The sequence below is a fragment of the Manis pentadactyla genome, chromosome 10 (assembly GCF_030020395.1).
Source record: "Manis pentadactyla isolate mManPen7 chromosome 10, mManPen7.hap1, whole genome shotgun sequence".
NCBI lineage: Eukaryota > Metazoa > Chordata > Mammalia > Pholidota > Manidae > Manis > Manis pentadactyla.
The window spans coordinates 105799765-105815933 of NC_080028.1; the positions used below are offsets into that span (position 1 = coordinate 105799765).

The following is a 16169-nucleotide window of genomic DNA, read 5'->3' on the forward strand; positions in this document are numbered from 1 at the left end:
CGGGGCTGTGGGCCCCAGGAAAAGAAGGGTGGGTCCTTCGGCTGCCTCTAAGGGGCTTAGCCTCTCCCTGGCCCCATAAACCTGCAAGCTATGGGACCCTGAAACATGTAAAACCTGAGATGCTGACTCAGTAAGAGTTAGGGACTCATTTGCATAATATTTCTAGGGTGATTTAGCATGTCAGTCCAGCTTGACGGTAATAAAAACAGCCTTGTTTTTGACCCATGCCTCCTGTAACTCTCTTTCCAATGACCCTAATGCTTGCTCAAGCACTTACTGTTTGTCACACTTGTAATGATCATCTCATTATGTTCCTTGCTCATGCTAAGCACCAGCAGTTCAAAGATGAAGCCAGTCTGTAGCCCCCTGGGGGGTCAGGCCTGTGGCTTAAAGGTAGGTGGGTATTTGGAGGGCATCGCCCAAAGATAAGCCCATGCATGCTCCTAATTTAGACAGAGAATCCCCCAAACTAGGCCCACACGCTGTGCCTGCTTTCACGACCTATTTTCTAGCTACAAAGAGCTAGCATTACCTGTTCTAAACATCTGGCATTACCTGCCGGCTGAGTCACCTTCCCTCCAGCTTCAAACAGCTGTTGGATTCCACCCTCTCTCCACCTCCTACCCATCTGCGGTCCCTCCCTCCCCTCTTTTCTTCCTGGATGGATCTGGAGGTACCAGAGCCACAAGTTCTGATGTTTTTAAAAGGACCAGCCTGGGAAATAAGGTTCATTTGAGAGCTGAGACATTCACCTTGACTCTAGTAGAAGTCCAACAGCCAATCCCCTTTTGGCTCCAACTGGGCAACATGAAGACTGGTGTGTCCCTGATAGTGGCCATGCTCTGCGGCCTGGCCTGGGCTGGTGAGTTGCTGTCTGATGGGGGTGGGAGGGGTCCTGCATAAAGAAGCAGAAAGTTGGGGAACTTGGTAGAGGGGAGGGCAGTGGGACAAGGGAGAGTCAGCTCTATCCTAAAGCCCCGTGGCTTAGACCTGCCCTTGTCTGAGGTCGGGAGTTGCCTCTGGAGTGGAGCCGACTGTGTAAAGGGAGTTGCAGGACTGAGGCCTAATGGTAGGGATACCTTGGAAGGCCGGCCACAAACATCCTTTAGTCCACCCTGACTTTTGATCTCACTAAGACTTTGTTTTCCCAAGCCACTTATGGGATAAAGCTGGGGCTGCCCTTGCCACTCCCTCCAGTGCTAGGGATAGGTGAGGTGTTCTGGGTACATTTTCTCAGGGTGAGGAGCTGGGCAGGCTCAGGAAGAAACTGGAAAAGCCTTGACCGAGGTGGGCCGCATGCTACCTGGGGATGCACGAGAGGTCAGAGGAATTTGTCCCAGTGTTAGGGGAGTTAAAGCACAGAGAAGAGCCTGTTACTAGAGGTACAGGGAGGGAACCAAAAGAAAAGGAACACTTTCCTGCTTCATAGCTGGGTGAGATGCAGGTGCTGGTGTGTTAGGTGGTGGCTAATGGGTGGGTGGGAATGAGTGCCCAAGGAAGAGGCGGAGCTGAGGGGTGGAGGGAGAATCCTCCCCTGCCCAGAGAAGAACGAATCAGAGCTTGATACGCATCCCACCCAACCCAGGTTGTTCCTACATAGGACTGTTGTAAGGATTAAGTAAGATAATGCGTCAGAAGCACCCCACATGTGAAATCTCAATGTACTGTGGTTTTGATTTAAATATACGATTATTTATATATTTTTATATAAATAATATGTACATTTTAGAGTCATTTCTGGAAAGGTTGTGGATAAGGAGACCTTAATGGGATTCCTAAATGGAAAACTGTGCTGGGGAGAGCTGTTCCCAGTCCTCCCAACACAGGATGGAATTGGGTATCTCTACTCCAGCCCGCCTGCGGAGCAGCCAAGAATCAGCTCTGCCAGGGCTCTGGGTGGCCGAGAGCCTGTGGTAGAGAGGGGTGTGCACACGTAAGATATTCTACCTTAATGTGAAGGAGTGGCAGCTGGACTGGCACATCCCAGCCTCAGGAGAGGAGGGCAACTCCAGACATTTGGACTCCGGGGAAGTCAGGGTCCAGTGGGTGATGCTTCCTGCTTTCCTAAGATGGGAGGGAAGAGGCTCTGCTCCTGTCTAGCCTATTTCCGACATCTCAGAACTCAGATGCAAGAACATGAACCCCATGGAGGAGTCACTGCCAGCCTCAAGTCTTTGGCTGTTTCGAGTGAACTGAGGCAGGATGCTGGTCCTGAAAATGACTCTTCGTGGTTGACTAAGTCTTCACGGAAACGGCGTGTGGGGCATGGATGCTGGAGCCCCCACCATCAGAAGGCTGAGCGCCGACACGGCAGGGACATCCAGGCTTGGGGCCAGGCTCTTTCACTGGGCAGTATGGGTAGGGAGTGGGCATTCCAGCATGTTGGTTTTGGAAGGTACGGAAACATTTAGCATTTCTTGGGAAACGGGGTGGCTAAGCTCTTCAGTGGGGAATGGAGGGAGAATCTGAGAGAAAAGAGGCCCAAATGAAGAAAGGCAGGGAGTCAGAGAGATGAGGCCGAGGGACAAAGGACCGACATGTGCTGGAGCAGCGATTCAGGTGCCTGGCTGGTGTGCAAGGCACATGGAGTGTTTGTGTGAGTGGGTGATACAGGGCAGGGGTGCCGGAGTGAAGAGTCAGGGTGCCTAGTCACCTGAGTGTCCCCAGAACAGCATGGTGAGGTGCCTATTAGGAGAAGTCCATCCCACCCCTCCCCTTAGCCCTCTACTTCCAAGGTCATCTTGAGGCAGACCAAGCTTACAGGGAAGTGTGAAGAGTCCCTGGAAGGGACTTCTTGTTAGGGACAAAGTTCTTGAACAGAGATGAGAAAGTCCACTCATTGGGCCAGTGCAGGGTGTTCTGAGCACCACAGAGCTGGCTATTCACTTGCCAGCCCTTCTCAACTGGTGCCAACTGCTGGAATGGAGTGAATTCTTTCCTTGGACTCTGCTGATCTGGCCCATTATAAATCTCGCCCTGATTTGTCTGAATTCTCTCCTTTGGATTCTGGGTGTACTGCCAGGCTGACTGGGCAGGCAGTGGACAGAGCCTTCCTCAAGGACTGAAAATTGCTCCTTAAGATCTTTGCATTCAGGTTCCAGTGGAGCATCATTTAAGATTCAAGAGGAGTTCCCCAGGGCTTGAAGGGCCAAGTGGCCTTAAGCCTGTTTTTTTCTAGGGACAATACACTGGATCAGAGGCCTGCTTTCCTAGCTGAATTGGAGGCCTTGTACACAAGTGTGAAATTGCCTCAGGACCTGGGTTAACTTTACCTCTTTGATGTAAAGAACACAGACTCAGCAATGATGTCAGTTAGTAACATAAATGCGCTGACACCCTGGCCCAAGGGATGGCCCAGCTGAGACCCAGCGAGGTCAGGAATGCTGCCAGAGAAGGGTGCTCCAGCCAGTCTGAATGCATGCCACCTGGAGGACAGGCATGGAATACTGACATTGCTTATCCATCCGACAAACGTGTATATGGTGCTACTCTGTGTCATGCACTGTACTACGTGCTTTACAGATATTAAGTCATTTAACTTTTATAAATATTCTATGAAATGGGCTCCATTATTATCACAGTTTTACAGATAAGTAAACTGAGGCACAGAAAGTCAAATGACTTGCCCAAGATCATAAAGCTAGAAAGTGGCAAGACCAGAATTCCAGCTCCACGCAGTTGGTTCTTGCCCTCTCTGCTCTGCCACCCTTGGTGGCACAGTATAAAATCTAACCCCAGAATCCAAATTGGTAACTAAACTCATAGCCCTAATGTTCACCTCCAACCCAACCCAGGCTTAAATCGAGACACTATACCTGTGTGGGATCACAACCAGAACCAAGTCCCAAATCTAATCTAATGCAAAACTGGAATATTTTCTCAATCCTGAATGCAGTCTTAAACCTAGCCCCCTCCTCTACCCAAACAGCAATACAAAGCTGTTACTTTACCAATAAATTTACCTCAAGCCCAACCTTAACTGTAGCTCTTAATCCTAACCTGACTAACCCTAACCCAGTTCAAATTATGTTTCAGTTTCCTCATTCATACAGATTCCGATATTCACAGTAACTGCCTCTGATCTTGACATTCTCTGTAACCCACAGCCTGACCCCCTAAACCCAGCCCCTCTCTATATCCAAACCTCAGGGACCTCAAATGGAAACAAAGGCTTTGTTATTACCCTTCAAGCAGAGAGAGGAAGGAAAGGGCCCCGGCGCCAGCCGTCATCCAGGCGCGAGCCCTGCACGGTCTGTTGTGGGGCGGGGGCTGGGGGTGGGCTTGACTTGGTAGAAGGGCTGGTGGGTTTGGATCATTTCTGTCAGAATTTCTTGTCTTATACCCTTGTGACCAAAAGCTTGCTTCTGCCAGCCATCTGTTGGAGCAAGGGGTGTGGCCTGTGGTTACATAACAGATCCTAGTCCGTAACCCAGTTCTCACCTATACCCACCTCATCCCCCACCCCGCACACAAATGAACCTGAACGCATTCCAAAGACTCAAAGAAACTGGAAGACATGACACAGGGAAGCAGGCTGAGAGGAGCCAGATGAAGGGGAGGGGAGAATAAAACAGCAGAAGATATAAAAGGGACAGGAGGAGAGGAGGGGGTACGTCAAAGGGGAGAGGCAGGTGGGATTACTGGAGCGCAGCAACTCACCTTCATGTGCATGACAGTGACTGATGGCCTGTGGGATTTTTTTTGGTTTATTTGAATTTTTTACAAAATGGAACTTTTCATGTAAAAAATGAAGGCTTCTCTTGAAAAACTGGAGGCTCTGGCAAGACTGAGCCTGCCTCTCAACATGGATGGAGCTGATGGTGGCTTCCAGTTGCAGGCAGGGCCTGGCTCCCGGGCTTGTCATGGTCCTCACCTCCACCACCTCCCTGCTTCTTTACTCATTTACGCTACAGTCTAGCCCCAGCAGGCATGTGAGTTTGTGATACTGGTCTACACTATGAGCCCTGAAAGACCTGGTGGGTGGTGGGCAGTGGGGATGATGCATATGCTACACACGGGAAGCTGTGCATGCACTTCTCCCTTTCAGAGTAATGACCTTCTCTGCTGAGCGGGGGCCCCTGCCCCCATATCTGAACCCTCCTGCAGGGGGTACGTTGATGAGGAGAATAGTATTCCCAAAGAACTGAGTTTGTGGACCTTACTGCCCATAGGAAAGATGGAGTCATGTGCATTCTGCTGTAATGAGAAACTTAACCGGAAGGCTGAGTGCCAGAGTGACCGCCGGTGTCTCCAGCATGGGGACTGCTGTGAGGACTGCGAGCACCTGTGTACCAGTGAGGCTTCTCTGGGGTGGTGGGTCCGGAAGGCATGGGTGGCTGCTGGCTTGGGTGTCCAGAGCAGTGTTCAGGACAGATGACGGGGTTCAAAAGGCCAGAAAAAGAACACTGGGGGCAGAGCAGGGGCCAGGGATTTGGCTGCCATTATCCCAGGTAGTCTAGGATGTCACCAACATAAAACCCCATTTAAAATAAAATAGATGTCATTTAACTGGAGTATCTGTCTGTACTATCAGAAATAATAATATTTTTAAAGTTACTAAGTAATTCCCAAAAGAGTAAAATGATAAAAACATTATTTTAGCATGTATTACATTACTGATTATTATTTAACACTTTCAATCTAAGAAGAGTAAAAATGGCAATGAACTTTCCCAACCTGCATGCTGCCAGGAAGCCTGCATGGTTCTCACTGGCTGTCACTGTTTATACTGCTCTCCTGCAGTGAGTGGAGCGAGGGGCTGCAACACCTCCAGAATGTCATTCCCAGTCCAGCAGTCACACGCGACATCCACCACACTCAAAAACCGATTGTTCCTCTGCTACTCCAATAACACTGTTTTAAAGGAATTGTTGGAAAAAATCGTTTTGATCCCTTCTTTGGATGCTTCCCATATCTTAGACTCCCAGACAGTGTTCTGCTTTGGGGCATGAAGCCCTGCTTTGTGCTGACTCCTAGTTTGGAAAACATGGTCACTGAAGTCACGGTGGACAATGGTCAGCAAGGCCACTGAATATGGTTGGGGCTGTGTGCTGCAGAAGGCCACGTGGCTGTGAAGGCACGTTGGACCCAAACTGAATCTGTACCCTTCTTACTAAGCCATACGCCTTAGTGAAGACCTGTCTGCTGAGAGATAGGAGTAGTTTTATCCTTATTTGCCCAAAGGCAGTGTCTGCTGACCCAACCAAGTGCCCCGTGAACTGCTTGCACCCAGAAGGAACCCTTATTCAATTTATACAAAAGCACCATATATATATAAACACTATATATATAATATATATATATGCAGAAGTTCTGCTGATCAGGCCCAGATAGGGAAACCTGGCCCAGAGCTTGGTGCCAGAATCAGAGCCTACTCCTTTTCTGCTACCCTGTGCCCCACTCAGCAGACACAGGAAGGTATGTTCATCTCGGATCATCCTGCAGGCATTCTAACATAGAGACGGTACTCACACGAGGAGCCATTTTATCTCTAAGTCTGTTATTTGCAACTCAGAAGTGATGGTTGAGATTCTCTGTTTGCTCACTAAAGTCTATGTGGCATAAAATGTAGCTGAGCTAAGAACTCCCTGGATCACTGGACTTAGAACACATCCTGGCATGAAGCATGTGATCAGAAGGTGTTTGCTGGCGGAGTGAATAATCAGACCTGAGGCTCTGACAGCAATAATGCAGTATCACCTAGCAAACTCACTAAGAGGTTCTAGATCACTTTATAATTGTGCTGTTTGGGGGTAAATTATTCCCCCAAGAGTAGGAGAGAGAAGCCCGGAGTCCCCAGAACATCCCTGCCCCTTCCCCCTTCCACACACTCCACCCTTCTCTGCCCTGAGCCCAGGCCGGGGCCACTCAGCTTTCAGGCCACAGTGGGGATGTGCTTTTCTGAACACACCCTCCCCCACAACAGCCTCTGTGGCCATTGCCAAGTATTGCAAAGAAAGAAGGGAGGCGGGTATGTCAGGAAAGTTATTCCTGGAGGCCCTGGGAGGAGTTCACCCTTGGCTCTGACTGGGAGTTAGACCTAAGGGATGGTCCTAAGTGAGGGCCCTGTGATCTGCAGAAGGCCAAGCCCATCCATCTATCAGCTTTACACTGATGACAGGTCCAAACCAGAGTCTTTGGTGCAGGAAAGACCACCTCCCGGCTCCCTCCCCATTGTAGAGATGCGCATGCTGGGTACCAGAATGGCAGTGAGGAGGGGCATCCCCTGGCAGAATTCTTTTCACTTTCTGTAAGTTTTCAGTGATCGGCCTCCTGTCTTCCAGGCTTAGTTTTTCTCCTCCTTCACTAGTACTTGTTCACTGTACCTTGGACTGTTTTATATTTTCTTCCACTGAACTTGTTTGTCCCTGAGGCTGGAGGAACTGATAACCAGAGATAAAAATGGAAGGAACCCTTGGGGGTGGTTGATGGCTTTACTTCTCTGACTTACAGCTGAAGGAGACCCCAAAGAGCCAGAGCTGTTCCTGGACGTGGAGGGAGAGGCCGAGGGGGCCCCTGCCAGCAGTGAGTCTGCCTCCCCTTCTGGGGGCCTTCGGGGTAAAGGGTGACAGGGCAGGGGGAGCAGCCCAGGCCCACAGCAGACAGAGCCCAAACCCAGCACCCGGAGGCGGCCAGAAGGGCTCACTGGCTCTTGGGCCCCTGCGGGAGGAAGCCTGGGATTTGGCAGGAAGGAGAATCTGAGACCGAAGACAGTAGGAGAGGGAAGTGGAAGAGGTTTTATTTTTAGAGTGGGAAGATTATAAAAACAACAGGCCAGAAAATGCAGTTCAGCCTCTGAAAGGACCTCCTGCCTGTGGGGCGTGCACCGGTTAGGCGCGCTTGTTTTCCTTCGCTGGAGATCCTGAACAGGAAGAGCAAGGGAGGGAGGCAGAGGGGGGCCTGGCCACGCCGGTGCGACCTCTGGAGGTCTGCCCGGGACCCACTCCCCTCTGTTTTCTCAGACCTGTATGTGGCACCCAACTCCTGCCAGGGCCGCTGCCGGGAAGCCTTTGACAAGCACCACCCCTGTCACTGCAACTCCCGCTGCTGGGAGTTTGGGAACTGCTGCGCGGACTTTGAGAGCCTGTGTGGCCACGGTCAGTGTCCTGCTCTCTGTGGTACAGTCCAAGAGCCACAGGAGCTCTAGGGTGCTGTCCTTGCCCAGCAGCTGTACCCTCTGGGAAGATACTCTCAGGCTTCCCCCAGACCTATGGAACCAGAGACCCTGGGTGGGGCCCACCAGTCTGTTCTAACAAGCTCTCGGGTGATTCCGATACATGTCAAAGCTTGGGAGCCTTCCTAGAGGAAGGGAACATTCTGTGGGCAAGGGCACGTCTGGCTTTGAGGGCCCATTAGGCTCGAGGCCCCTGTCCTCTGATTATGAGGGTGCCTGACTGCAGCCCTTCTCCGTGCTGCTGGCTTCTGGAAGGCGCCCAGGAGCTGCCCCACCTCGGCCTTCCTGGGGCTCTGAGATACCTCTCCCCAATTCCTCCCAGAGGGCTTCTCCCACAGCAGGGACGCCATCACCGAGGAGAAGCTGCAGAGTGTGTCTGAGAAGATCTACAGGGCAGATACGAACAAAGCCCAGAAGGAGGACATCACCCTCAATAGCCAAAAATGTATCTTGCCCTCGGAGACGGGAGACCAAGTGGACCGCTGCCCAGAGCCGTGAGTCCCCGTCTTTCCCCCGCCTGAGCAGTCTGTCCCCGAGCTCTGTTCCTTTTGCCACTTCAGCACTTTCCTCCTCAAGACAGGTAGGTCAAAAGGACAGGGAAAATATAGGCCCCCAGAGACAGACAAAGCCATCTTGAGGGACTCTGGGCAGCCAGTTGGGAGGGTTTCTGTGACTGGCTGGGCTGAGAATAGAACTGATCTTCCAAAGAGCTGAAGTGGAAGAAAAGAAGGGCCCCATGCATAGCCTTCAAGAGAATCTGAAGTCCCCGCTCTGCTCCGAACCCGCCCTCCCATGCCTGCCCTGGGTCCCCCTGGCAGCTCCCGGAGGGGTTTCTGTTCCACATGCAGGCGTCTCACTAGGCCTCCCTCCACCTCCCCCAGGCTCTTCACATATGTCAATGAGAAGCTGTTCTCCAAGCCGACCTACGCAGCCTTCATCAACCTCCTCAACAACTACCAGAGAGCGACAGGCCGTGGGGAGCACTTCAGTGCCCAGCAGCTGGCTGAGCAGGACACTTTCCTCAGAGAGGTCATGAAGACAGCTGTCATGGCAGAACTCTACAGCTTCCTCCGCCACCAGAGTGAGTGAGCCCTCTCCAGTGCTCTCGCTGCAATGCTGAGGACTTGGGTCTGTCTGCTGAAGAAACGGGCCCCTTGGCGGGCTCCACGAAGGGAGGCAAAGAGGGCAGGAGGGGACTATGTGGAGGCCAGCCTGTGTTTGGAGGGGACATGGAGGGGACCAGAGATGGGCCCAGAAGAGATCACGGGCCTAAGCAGGAGCCAAAGAACCTCTGCCTGGCTTGGAAGTCACCTCACCTTTCGACTTACTCTTAGCTGCCTTTTTACCCCCCCCACCCCCCCACCCCCACTCGCTGCTTCAGTCTCAGGGTCCTCTGCAGGGCTATGAGTCACCTCACTCCACCCCGGGCCACTTCTCACTCGCCTCAGCTGATCCCAGAGTCAGCACCACTTTCCAGGCACATAGAGTCCTTGATTCTACTCTCTTCTCCTGCTCTAAGTCTAGTAAGGAGGCTGGCTTGCTCCACATTTTTGCTGGGCAAAACAGCAACAGAAAATCAACAAAGATTCAAGAGGGGAAATCTACTCAGAAGGGTTCTGGTTGGTGTGGCTCCAGGTAGAGATATTTGCCAATCAGACCAAAAAAGGCTTGGGCCGCAGGACTTCTTGGCGCGGCTTGTTTGTTAGTGTCCTCTAGATTCCTTTTCTGAACTCCACATAGCTGGGCTGTGCCTCAGGGGCAGCGCCATTCAGGTCTTCCCTGCTGGCCCCGGGGTCGCCCCGGCTCAGAGCTGCTGCATTCCATCTGCCCGCCTCCGGTTAAGCACTAGTTCCACACTCAGGTTTTAGGTAAAGCCTGCACATAAGCAATCCCTGTGACGAGGATGCGATCCTGCACCGCCCCCCAGTGTTCCCTTTGTAGTAAACACAGGAGAGAGTCTTGGAAGTCAAGCCTGAGCTCGCCAACTTTTCAAAGGAGAAATGGAGGCCCAGATAGGCTAAGTGACTTGTCTGAAGCCACAGAGGAAGCTGTAAGCAGAACTGGGCTGGAACCCAGGATTCCGATGCTGAGGCCGGGCTGCTGCATTACTCCATCCCTCTCCCTGTCTAATCCTACTCCTCCATAAAGATCTAACTCACATCCCACCCCATTCATGAAGCTCCATCTGCCCCAGCTCACAGCTTTGATGTGGATCAATACAGCCTTGAGCCAAAGAGACTCCTGGTTCTTCCACTTGCTAATGGTGTGACCCTGAGCCTTATCTGTGAGATGGGGTCTTCCACTAATGCTTGTAAAGCACTCAGTGGGAAGCCTGGCATGGGTTAGTGGTAGCCATTCAGATTGTGAAACCATTCTGTTATTTTGTGTATGTTTAGTCTTATTTTCCAACTGTATTTTAAGTCCTTGAAAGCAGGGAATATGTCTCTTTTGTATCCTCCATACAAAATTCTGGGCAATAAACAGTCCATATCTGATGGCTCCCTAATTTAGATCCCCAGCCTTGACCTTTCCCTTGGGTCGCAACTCCCTTTTCAACATCTCCACTTGACTATCTCACCAGCAGCTACTCAGAAGGTGGGGGAAAGAGGATTTAGGGTTCCTGCCTCTTCCTCCAGACCGGCTCCTTTGTCATACTGCCCTGTCTCATAAATGATACCAGTATCCATCCAGTTGCTCAGGCCAAAAGCCCAGGAGTTATACTCAACTCTTCTCTTTATCTCACTGCTTCCTATGTTCATCTCCTGCTCACATCCACCTTCAAAGCCTATCCCTCATCTGCCCACTTCCCACCCCCTCCACGGCTGGCACCTTAGAGACTAAGCCACCACCACACTAACCCAGCAAAACGTTAGCCTCAAATCTGGCTTCTCTGCTGCTCAGACACCCCACTGACCCTGTTACATACACAACCAGAGCGGTCCTTTAAAAACAAAGCTCCTGCCTAAGTGTTTTCACACAATTCCCCTGCTTAGAACCCATCAGTGGCTCTCCCACCTTCCAGAAACTAGTCAAGACGTCAGCCTCTGGAGCCAGACTGCATGGGCTCAAGTGCTGTCTCTACCTCTTGCTGTGTAATCCCACACGAGTTATATAACCTTGGTCTGCCTCATTTTCCTCATTTCCAAGTTGGAGATTAATTAGTATCAACCTTATGTGAAGATTCAATGTGAGGATTAAAAGCACTTAAAATGGTGCCAAGCACATAGGATGTATTCACTAACTCTAAAATATTTTTGTTACTATTGTGTTTTGGCTGAGAGCCCACCTTCCTGCAGGGGCTTGCAGTACCTGGCTGCCGCCTATCTCTTGGACCTCCTCCTAGACCACTCTCCCCTCCTGCTCACGGCTAGAGTCCCAGTGACTCAGCTCTTTGAACATGGGGCTTAAGTTGTCTTAGAGCCCTGTGCTTGCTGTTCTCTGTATGCGGAAGAATCTTTTCCTCAGATCTTTGCATAGCCAACTCCGTATCCTTCAGGTCTCTGATTAGCACTATCTAATCAGTGAGGCCTTTCTGACCTTCCTTTCTAGAGGGCTTCCCACCCCATCCCCACCTCCAGCCGTCAGGGGATCTCTGCCTTATTTTCTTCCCAGCACTTACCTGAAATCATAGTGTTTGTTTATTACTTGTCGAGGCCAGGATCTGGCCTCACCTCTGCCTCTCCTAAGTCTTCTGTGTTCCTCTCCCAAGATCGCTACAGCTCAGAACAGGAGTTCTTCAGTGACTTGAAGAACATGTGGTTCGGACTCTATTCAAGAGGTGATAACAAGGCGGATTCCAGTGGCTTTGAACATGTCTTCTCAGGTGGGATCACTCTGCTCGGAAAGAAAGAGTTGGAAGGATAGACAGAGACAGCTTCTCTCAGGAGCAAGGTCACTGATGTGGCAGCAGCCCAGCCAGCCAGCAGGGAGAGACACAAATACTTCCAAACCCAGAGGGAGGGCCCCAAGGAGCCCTATTTGAGAAACAGTCTCTTCTGGAGTATCAAAGGGGGAAAGAAGACCAAATACTGAGGCCCCCAAGGGGCACACGTGGGAGGGGCGATGTGCTCAGCAGCATGCTGTCTACCTCTGAGTGGTCCTCTGCTCCCAGGGCTTGATCAACTGTTTCCAAGAGGCCCTTGGTCTTTCTCCCCACTAGCCCACCCTGTAAAGATCCCACCAAGTCTGGCTTGGTCCTGGAGAAGTGGTTGAGAGGAGTGTCCCAGACTGGTCACCAGGGTCAGCCAGGAGGAAGAATTCTCCTAAGAGCTGGAGCTGGAAGGTTAGGGGGGCTTCCTGAGGTGAGAGGGATGTGAGGGACTCTGGGGAGTCAGGGCAAGGGGCTTAGGAGGTGTTCACACTAGAGTCAAAGACTGGAGAAGAGGGACAGCCTTGGCACGGGCTGCAGGCCCAAATCACCCACCTTGGATTCTTCCTTACAGGTGAAGTAAAGAAAGGAAAGGTTACTGGCTTCCATAACTGGATCCGCTTCTACATGCAGGAGAAGGAGGGACTGGTTGACTACTATAGTTACATCTATGATGGGCCTGTGAGTACTGAGTGCTGACCCATGGGCTGGAAAAGCCTTGCTAGTGTCCCAACTTCTGCCTTAATTCTGCATTCCAGTCAGCCTTGTCTCTCGTCCCCTCACCAGCAGCTGATGGGGACTGCCCTCTGCTGGAGAGTGGCTTTAGGCAGCCAGGACATTGGGATTCTCTTCCAAACAGTGAATACTCTAGAGCTGCAGAGATCAAAAGATGGAAGGCACCATCCCTGGCGGGAGGTCCTCAGAGTGCAGAACCAAAGGACATGCAATTACCCTATGACTGAACTTCTATAGAATGTGGCCATGGCTAGAAGTTTCTGCAGCTAGTCTGACTTAAACCCCTTACATTTTATAAAAAAGAAACTTTTGCTATGGGAACAATTTGGAAATTATTTGGTGGTAATAAATAATCCTCTTTCAGATGTGAGAGCCACAGGGAACAGTTATGCCCCTGTTTCCCTGGCATCAGTCATACGGGTGCTGACTCCAGTGTACATCCCTGGTGGAGGTGGCAGGCAGCTGCAGACCGATAGTCCAAGTGGGGCTCAGACACCTGAGCAGGGCAGACGGTTCCCTCTGTCAATTTATAGAATCAAGCCTCCCTGGAAAGCTCACATAGGTTCCTACTGGGCCATGAACAAATCCTGGCTGACTGTCACCACTTGCCACCCCTGTCTGACTCCACTCTGTGCCATTCACCAGCCCCCTTGCTGCCCTTCTCTCCACAGTGGGACTCCTATCCAGACGTGCTAGCCATGCAGTTCAACTGGGACGGCTATTATAAGGAAGTGGGCTCAGCTTTCATCGGCAGCAGCCCTGAGTTTGAGTTTGCACTCTACTCCCTGTGTTTCATCGCCAGGCCTGGCAAAGTGTAAGTACAGGCCAGCCAGGCCTGGGGAGCAGGCTGGGTTCAGACTGTCCTCAGCCAGGACAGCCAGGGGGATGGGATTCTGCCACTTGGTGACTTGGCCAAAGCACTATTCTAGGTCTGTTTTCTCACTTGGGAAAAAAGGTTGTTAGAGTAGATTGGTGGCTGCTAAATGTCATCCTGGCAGCAGAGCCGCTGCCCCTCTCTCCAAGCAAGATCTTAGGCATCACCTTAAAAAGCAGCCGGAAATGGCATTACCCTGGTGCTCTATGCCTCCCTGTTTGGTCCCTGAGGCTGCCTGGGGAACCCTCTGGCCCCAGAAAGCACACTTTGAAATTACTGGGCCTCATGTTCTCTAACATTTGAGGATTTTCTGTCCTACTACTTCTGAAATCCTAAGATTTAATTTCTGGGGGTTCAGCTCTAGGATCTGAGGTTCTAAAATACTGTTCTGGGAAAGATGAGGACATGTCTTAAGAAGACATAAAATAAGCATAGATTTTGAAAGGGTCCCTTCATGTAGGGTGGGGGGCCCTTCCGCATGGGCAGCCAGGGCACAGAGGTAGAGTGAAGTGGCAGGCCCCTATAATTTGGTACTCTTTCTCCACAGGTGCCATTTAAGCCTGGGTGGATATCCCCTGGCCATCCAGACATTCGGTTGGGACAAATCCACCTATGGAAACGGCAAGAAGTACATTGCCACAGCCTATGTGGTATCTTCCACCCACTAGAGATTGGAACCAGATAGGGGCATGAGGGCAGATAGTACGTCTTGCAGGAATGAGGTATTATCTGCTCTGAGCTGGGTGGGGATGTGTGTGGAGCCTGGGATTCCTGAACCCAGAAATACCCATATGGGTGAGAGAGAAAAGATACAAATAAGAAAAATGCAGAAAATAGTCAAATACTTTTTTTCTAGCATTTTGGAAACAATCCAGACAGAGAAGGTGGGAGCCTTGATAGTTCTTTGACCAGATGGAAGGTGGAACCATGGGCAAGTCCTTGACCTTTCTGGGCCTCATGTTTTCCTTTTAATGTAAAGGGAAGAGGTTTGTCCATTTCCTCTTCTTTTGGGTTGGTGAAAAGGCAAACCTGATGATATTATTACTGTGAAGGTGTTTTTAATTGTTCTTAGGAAGAAAGGCTGCTAGACAATCAAGATTACTATAATGGCTATTATTACTGCAAACTGCAATTCAGTCCTATATTTGGGCCCCAGAGAAATCAGGCCATAGAAATCAAGTACTGGGTATTTGGTCTTTCTGTGGTTAGTTACTCTCCAAACAGGGTCTGGGAGAATTCTGATGCTGGATAGAGAGGGAAATGGGTTGGCACAGTGAGGGGGATCAGGGGAGTGGACTTCTCCAGGCCTGAGTGTTCTTGCACCCCCAGCTTGGTAACTGCATCAAAAACCTCCAGTCATAGATGTTTAGTGTAGTTACAGAGCTGTATTTTGTTCCCAAATAATTTATGAAAGAGCTCCTCAAGATGAAAGATTTTGCATCAAAAGAAGGGAACCTATAGCTCAGTGCCTTTAACATAATTATTTTAAGGCTTATCTAGCAGCCATAATTTGCATAAACTCTAATATGGAAGATCAGGGAGAGTGGGGCTCCCTACTTCAACCTCAATTATGAATTTCTCCCCTGACCTCATGCGTCCCACAGAGCCAGGCTTGAACTATGGTTTGGAAGGTTCAAGTCTCAAACCCAAGTCATTTAAGAAAACTTGAAATGTGTCTTTTCTCTGTATATAGCCCTCAGCTATCTGTTTCCCTGCCTTTCCCCAGAGCAGGGCTGGAAAGGATGCTTCTGGTGTTAGTGTCTCCTCAGAATGCCTGGAGAACGTGGTATCCCAAAGTCCCTGAGGACTCATAAGCATATCTAGCCAAGAGGGGAAAAGACTTCTTCCTCGTGGACTTGTAATCTGAAGAATGTAAGAAGTGTACTTTGGGCTTCTGGTTCCACACATAAGGAGCTTGGAAGTCCTTACCATATCCTAATAACAAATAAAAAACTGAACAGACTAAAAAATCACCTCTTCTTGGATCTGTTAAGAGGGGAGAACACAGGCAAACCGCTGCCCTCAAGATTGTTCAGACAGGTGAATATGGATTGGAATAAGGATAGATTAGAGTAAAATTAGAGAGACAAGGCTTACTAGAGCAGAGACACAAGCAGAAACCACTGCGAGGATAGGAAAACATGCATGGTAATTGGTGAATTACTGGAGGCTCAAAGTGGACAAGCCTGAGTGTTAAAACTCCAGGACCCAGTCATAATGGGGCCTCCACAATATTGTGAGACTTACCTCTAGGAGCTCAGCCAGATTCCCATAGTAAATATCAGAGAAAAATCCCCATGGGCTTCCAGGGAGGAGAAGTGGGATCATTTTTCAGTGGTCAGAGTACTCTGTCCTTAACAAAGCCTGTCCTCTGGGCAAACTAGTTAGCCAGAGGCCAACCTGCTGGAGTATTATCAATGCCTAACTGACCTGGAGAAAGGAAATACCCAGCTACACCCTACTCTAGCCATCCTCCCCCACACAAAGTGGGAGGAAAAAACCTGAGAAACACCTCTGCA

The 16169-nt window shown here is 50.4% G+C and overlaps 1 protein-coding gene across 3 annotated transcripts; it reads left to right on the forward strand.

The window, feature by feature from the left end:
- The first annotated feature begins 651 nt into the window (after positions 1-651).
- Positions 652-15620, forward strand: ENDOU (endonuclease, poly(U) specific). Of its 3 annotated transcripts, XM_036904717.2 has the most exons (10): positions 652-862; positions 5172-5294; positions 7453-7524; positions 7962-8096; positions 8496-8667; positions 9055-9254; positions 11883-11996; positions 12616-12722; positions 13448-13590; positions 14198-15620. In XM_036904717.2, the coding sequence occupies exons 1-10, from the start codon at positions 808-810 to the stop codon at positions 14316-14318; spliced, it is 1242 nt and encodes a 413-aa protein (XP_036760612.2). In that variant the 5' UTR covers positions 652-807; the 3' UTR covers positions 14319-15620. The 3 variants fall into 3 exon arrangements, with proteins under 3 accessions (XP_036760612.2, XP_057343496.1, XP_036760614.2); XM_036904719.2 differs by lacking the exon at positions 5172-5294 and having other exon boundaries at positions 654-862; XM_057487513.1 differs by lacking the exons at positions 5172-5294; positions 7453-7524 and having other exon boundaries at positions 653-862.
- The last annotated feature ends 549 nt before the right edge of the window (positions 15621-16169 follow it).

Excerpts from the sequence above, each read along its gene's own strand:
- ENDOU (XM_036904717.2), top strand. The coding sequence starts at position 808 with ATGAAGACTGGTGTGTCCCTGATAGTGGCCATGCTCTGCGGCCTGGCC. Across the intron at positions 863-5,171 it reads CTGCGGCCTGGCCTGGGCTG|GAAAGATGGAGTCATGTGCA; the intron begins GTGAGTTGCTGT and ends TACTGCCCATAG. Across the intron at positions 11,997-12,615 it reads CTTTGAACATGTCTTCTCAG|GTGAAGTAAAGAAAGGAAAG; the intron begins GTGGGATCACTC and ends TCTTCCTTACAG.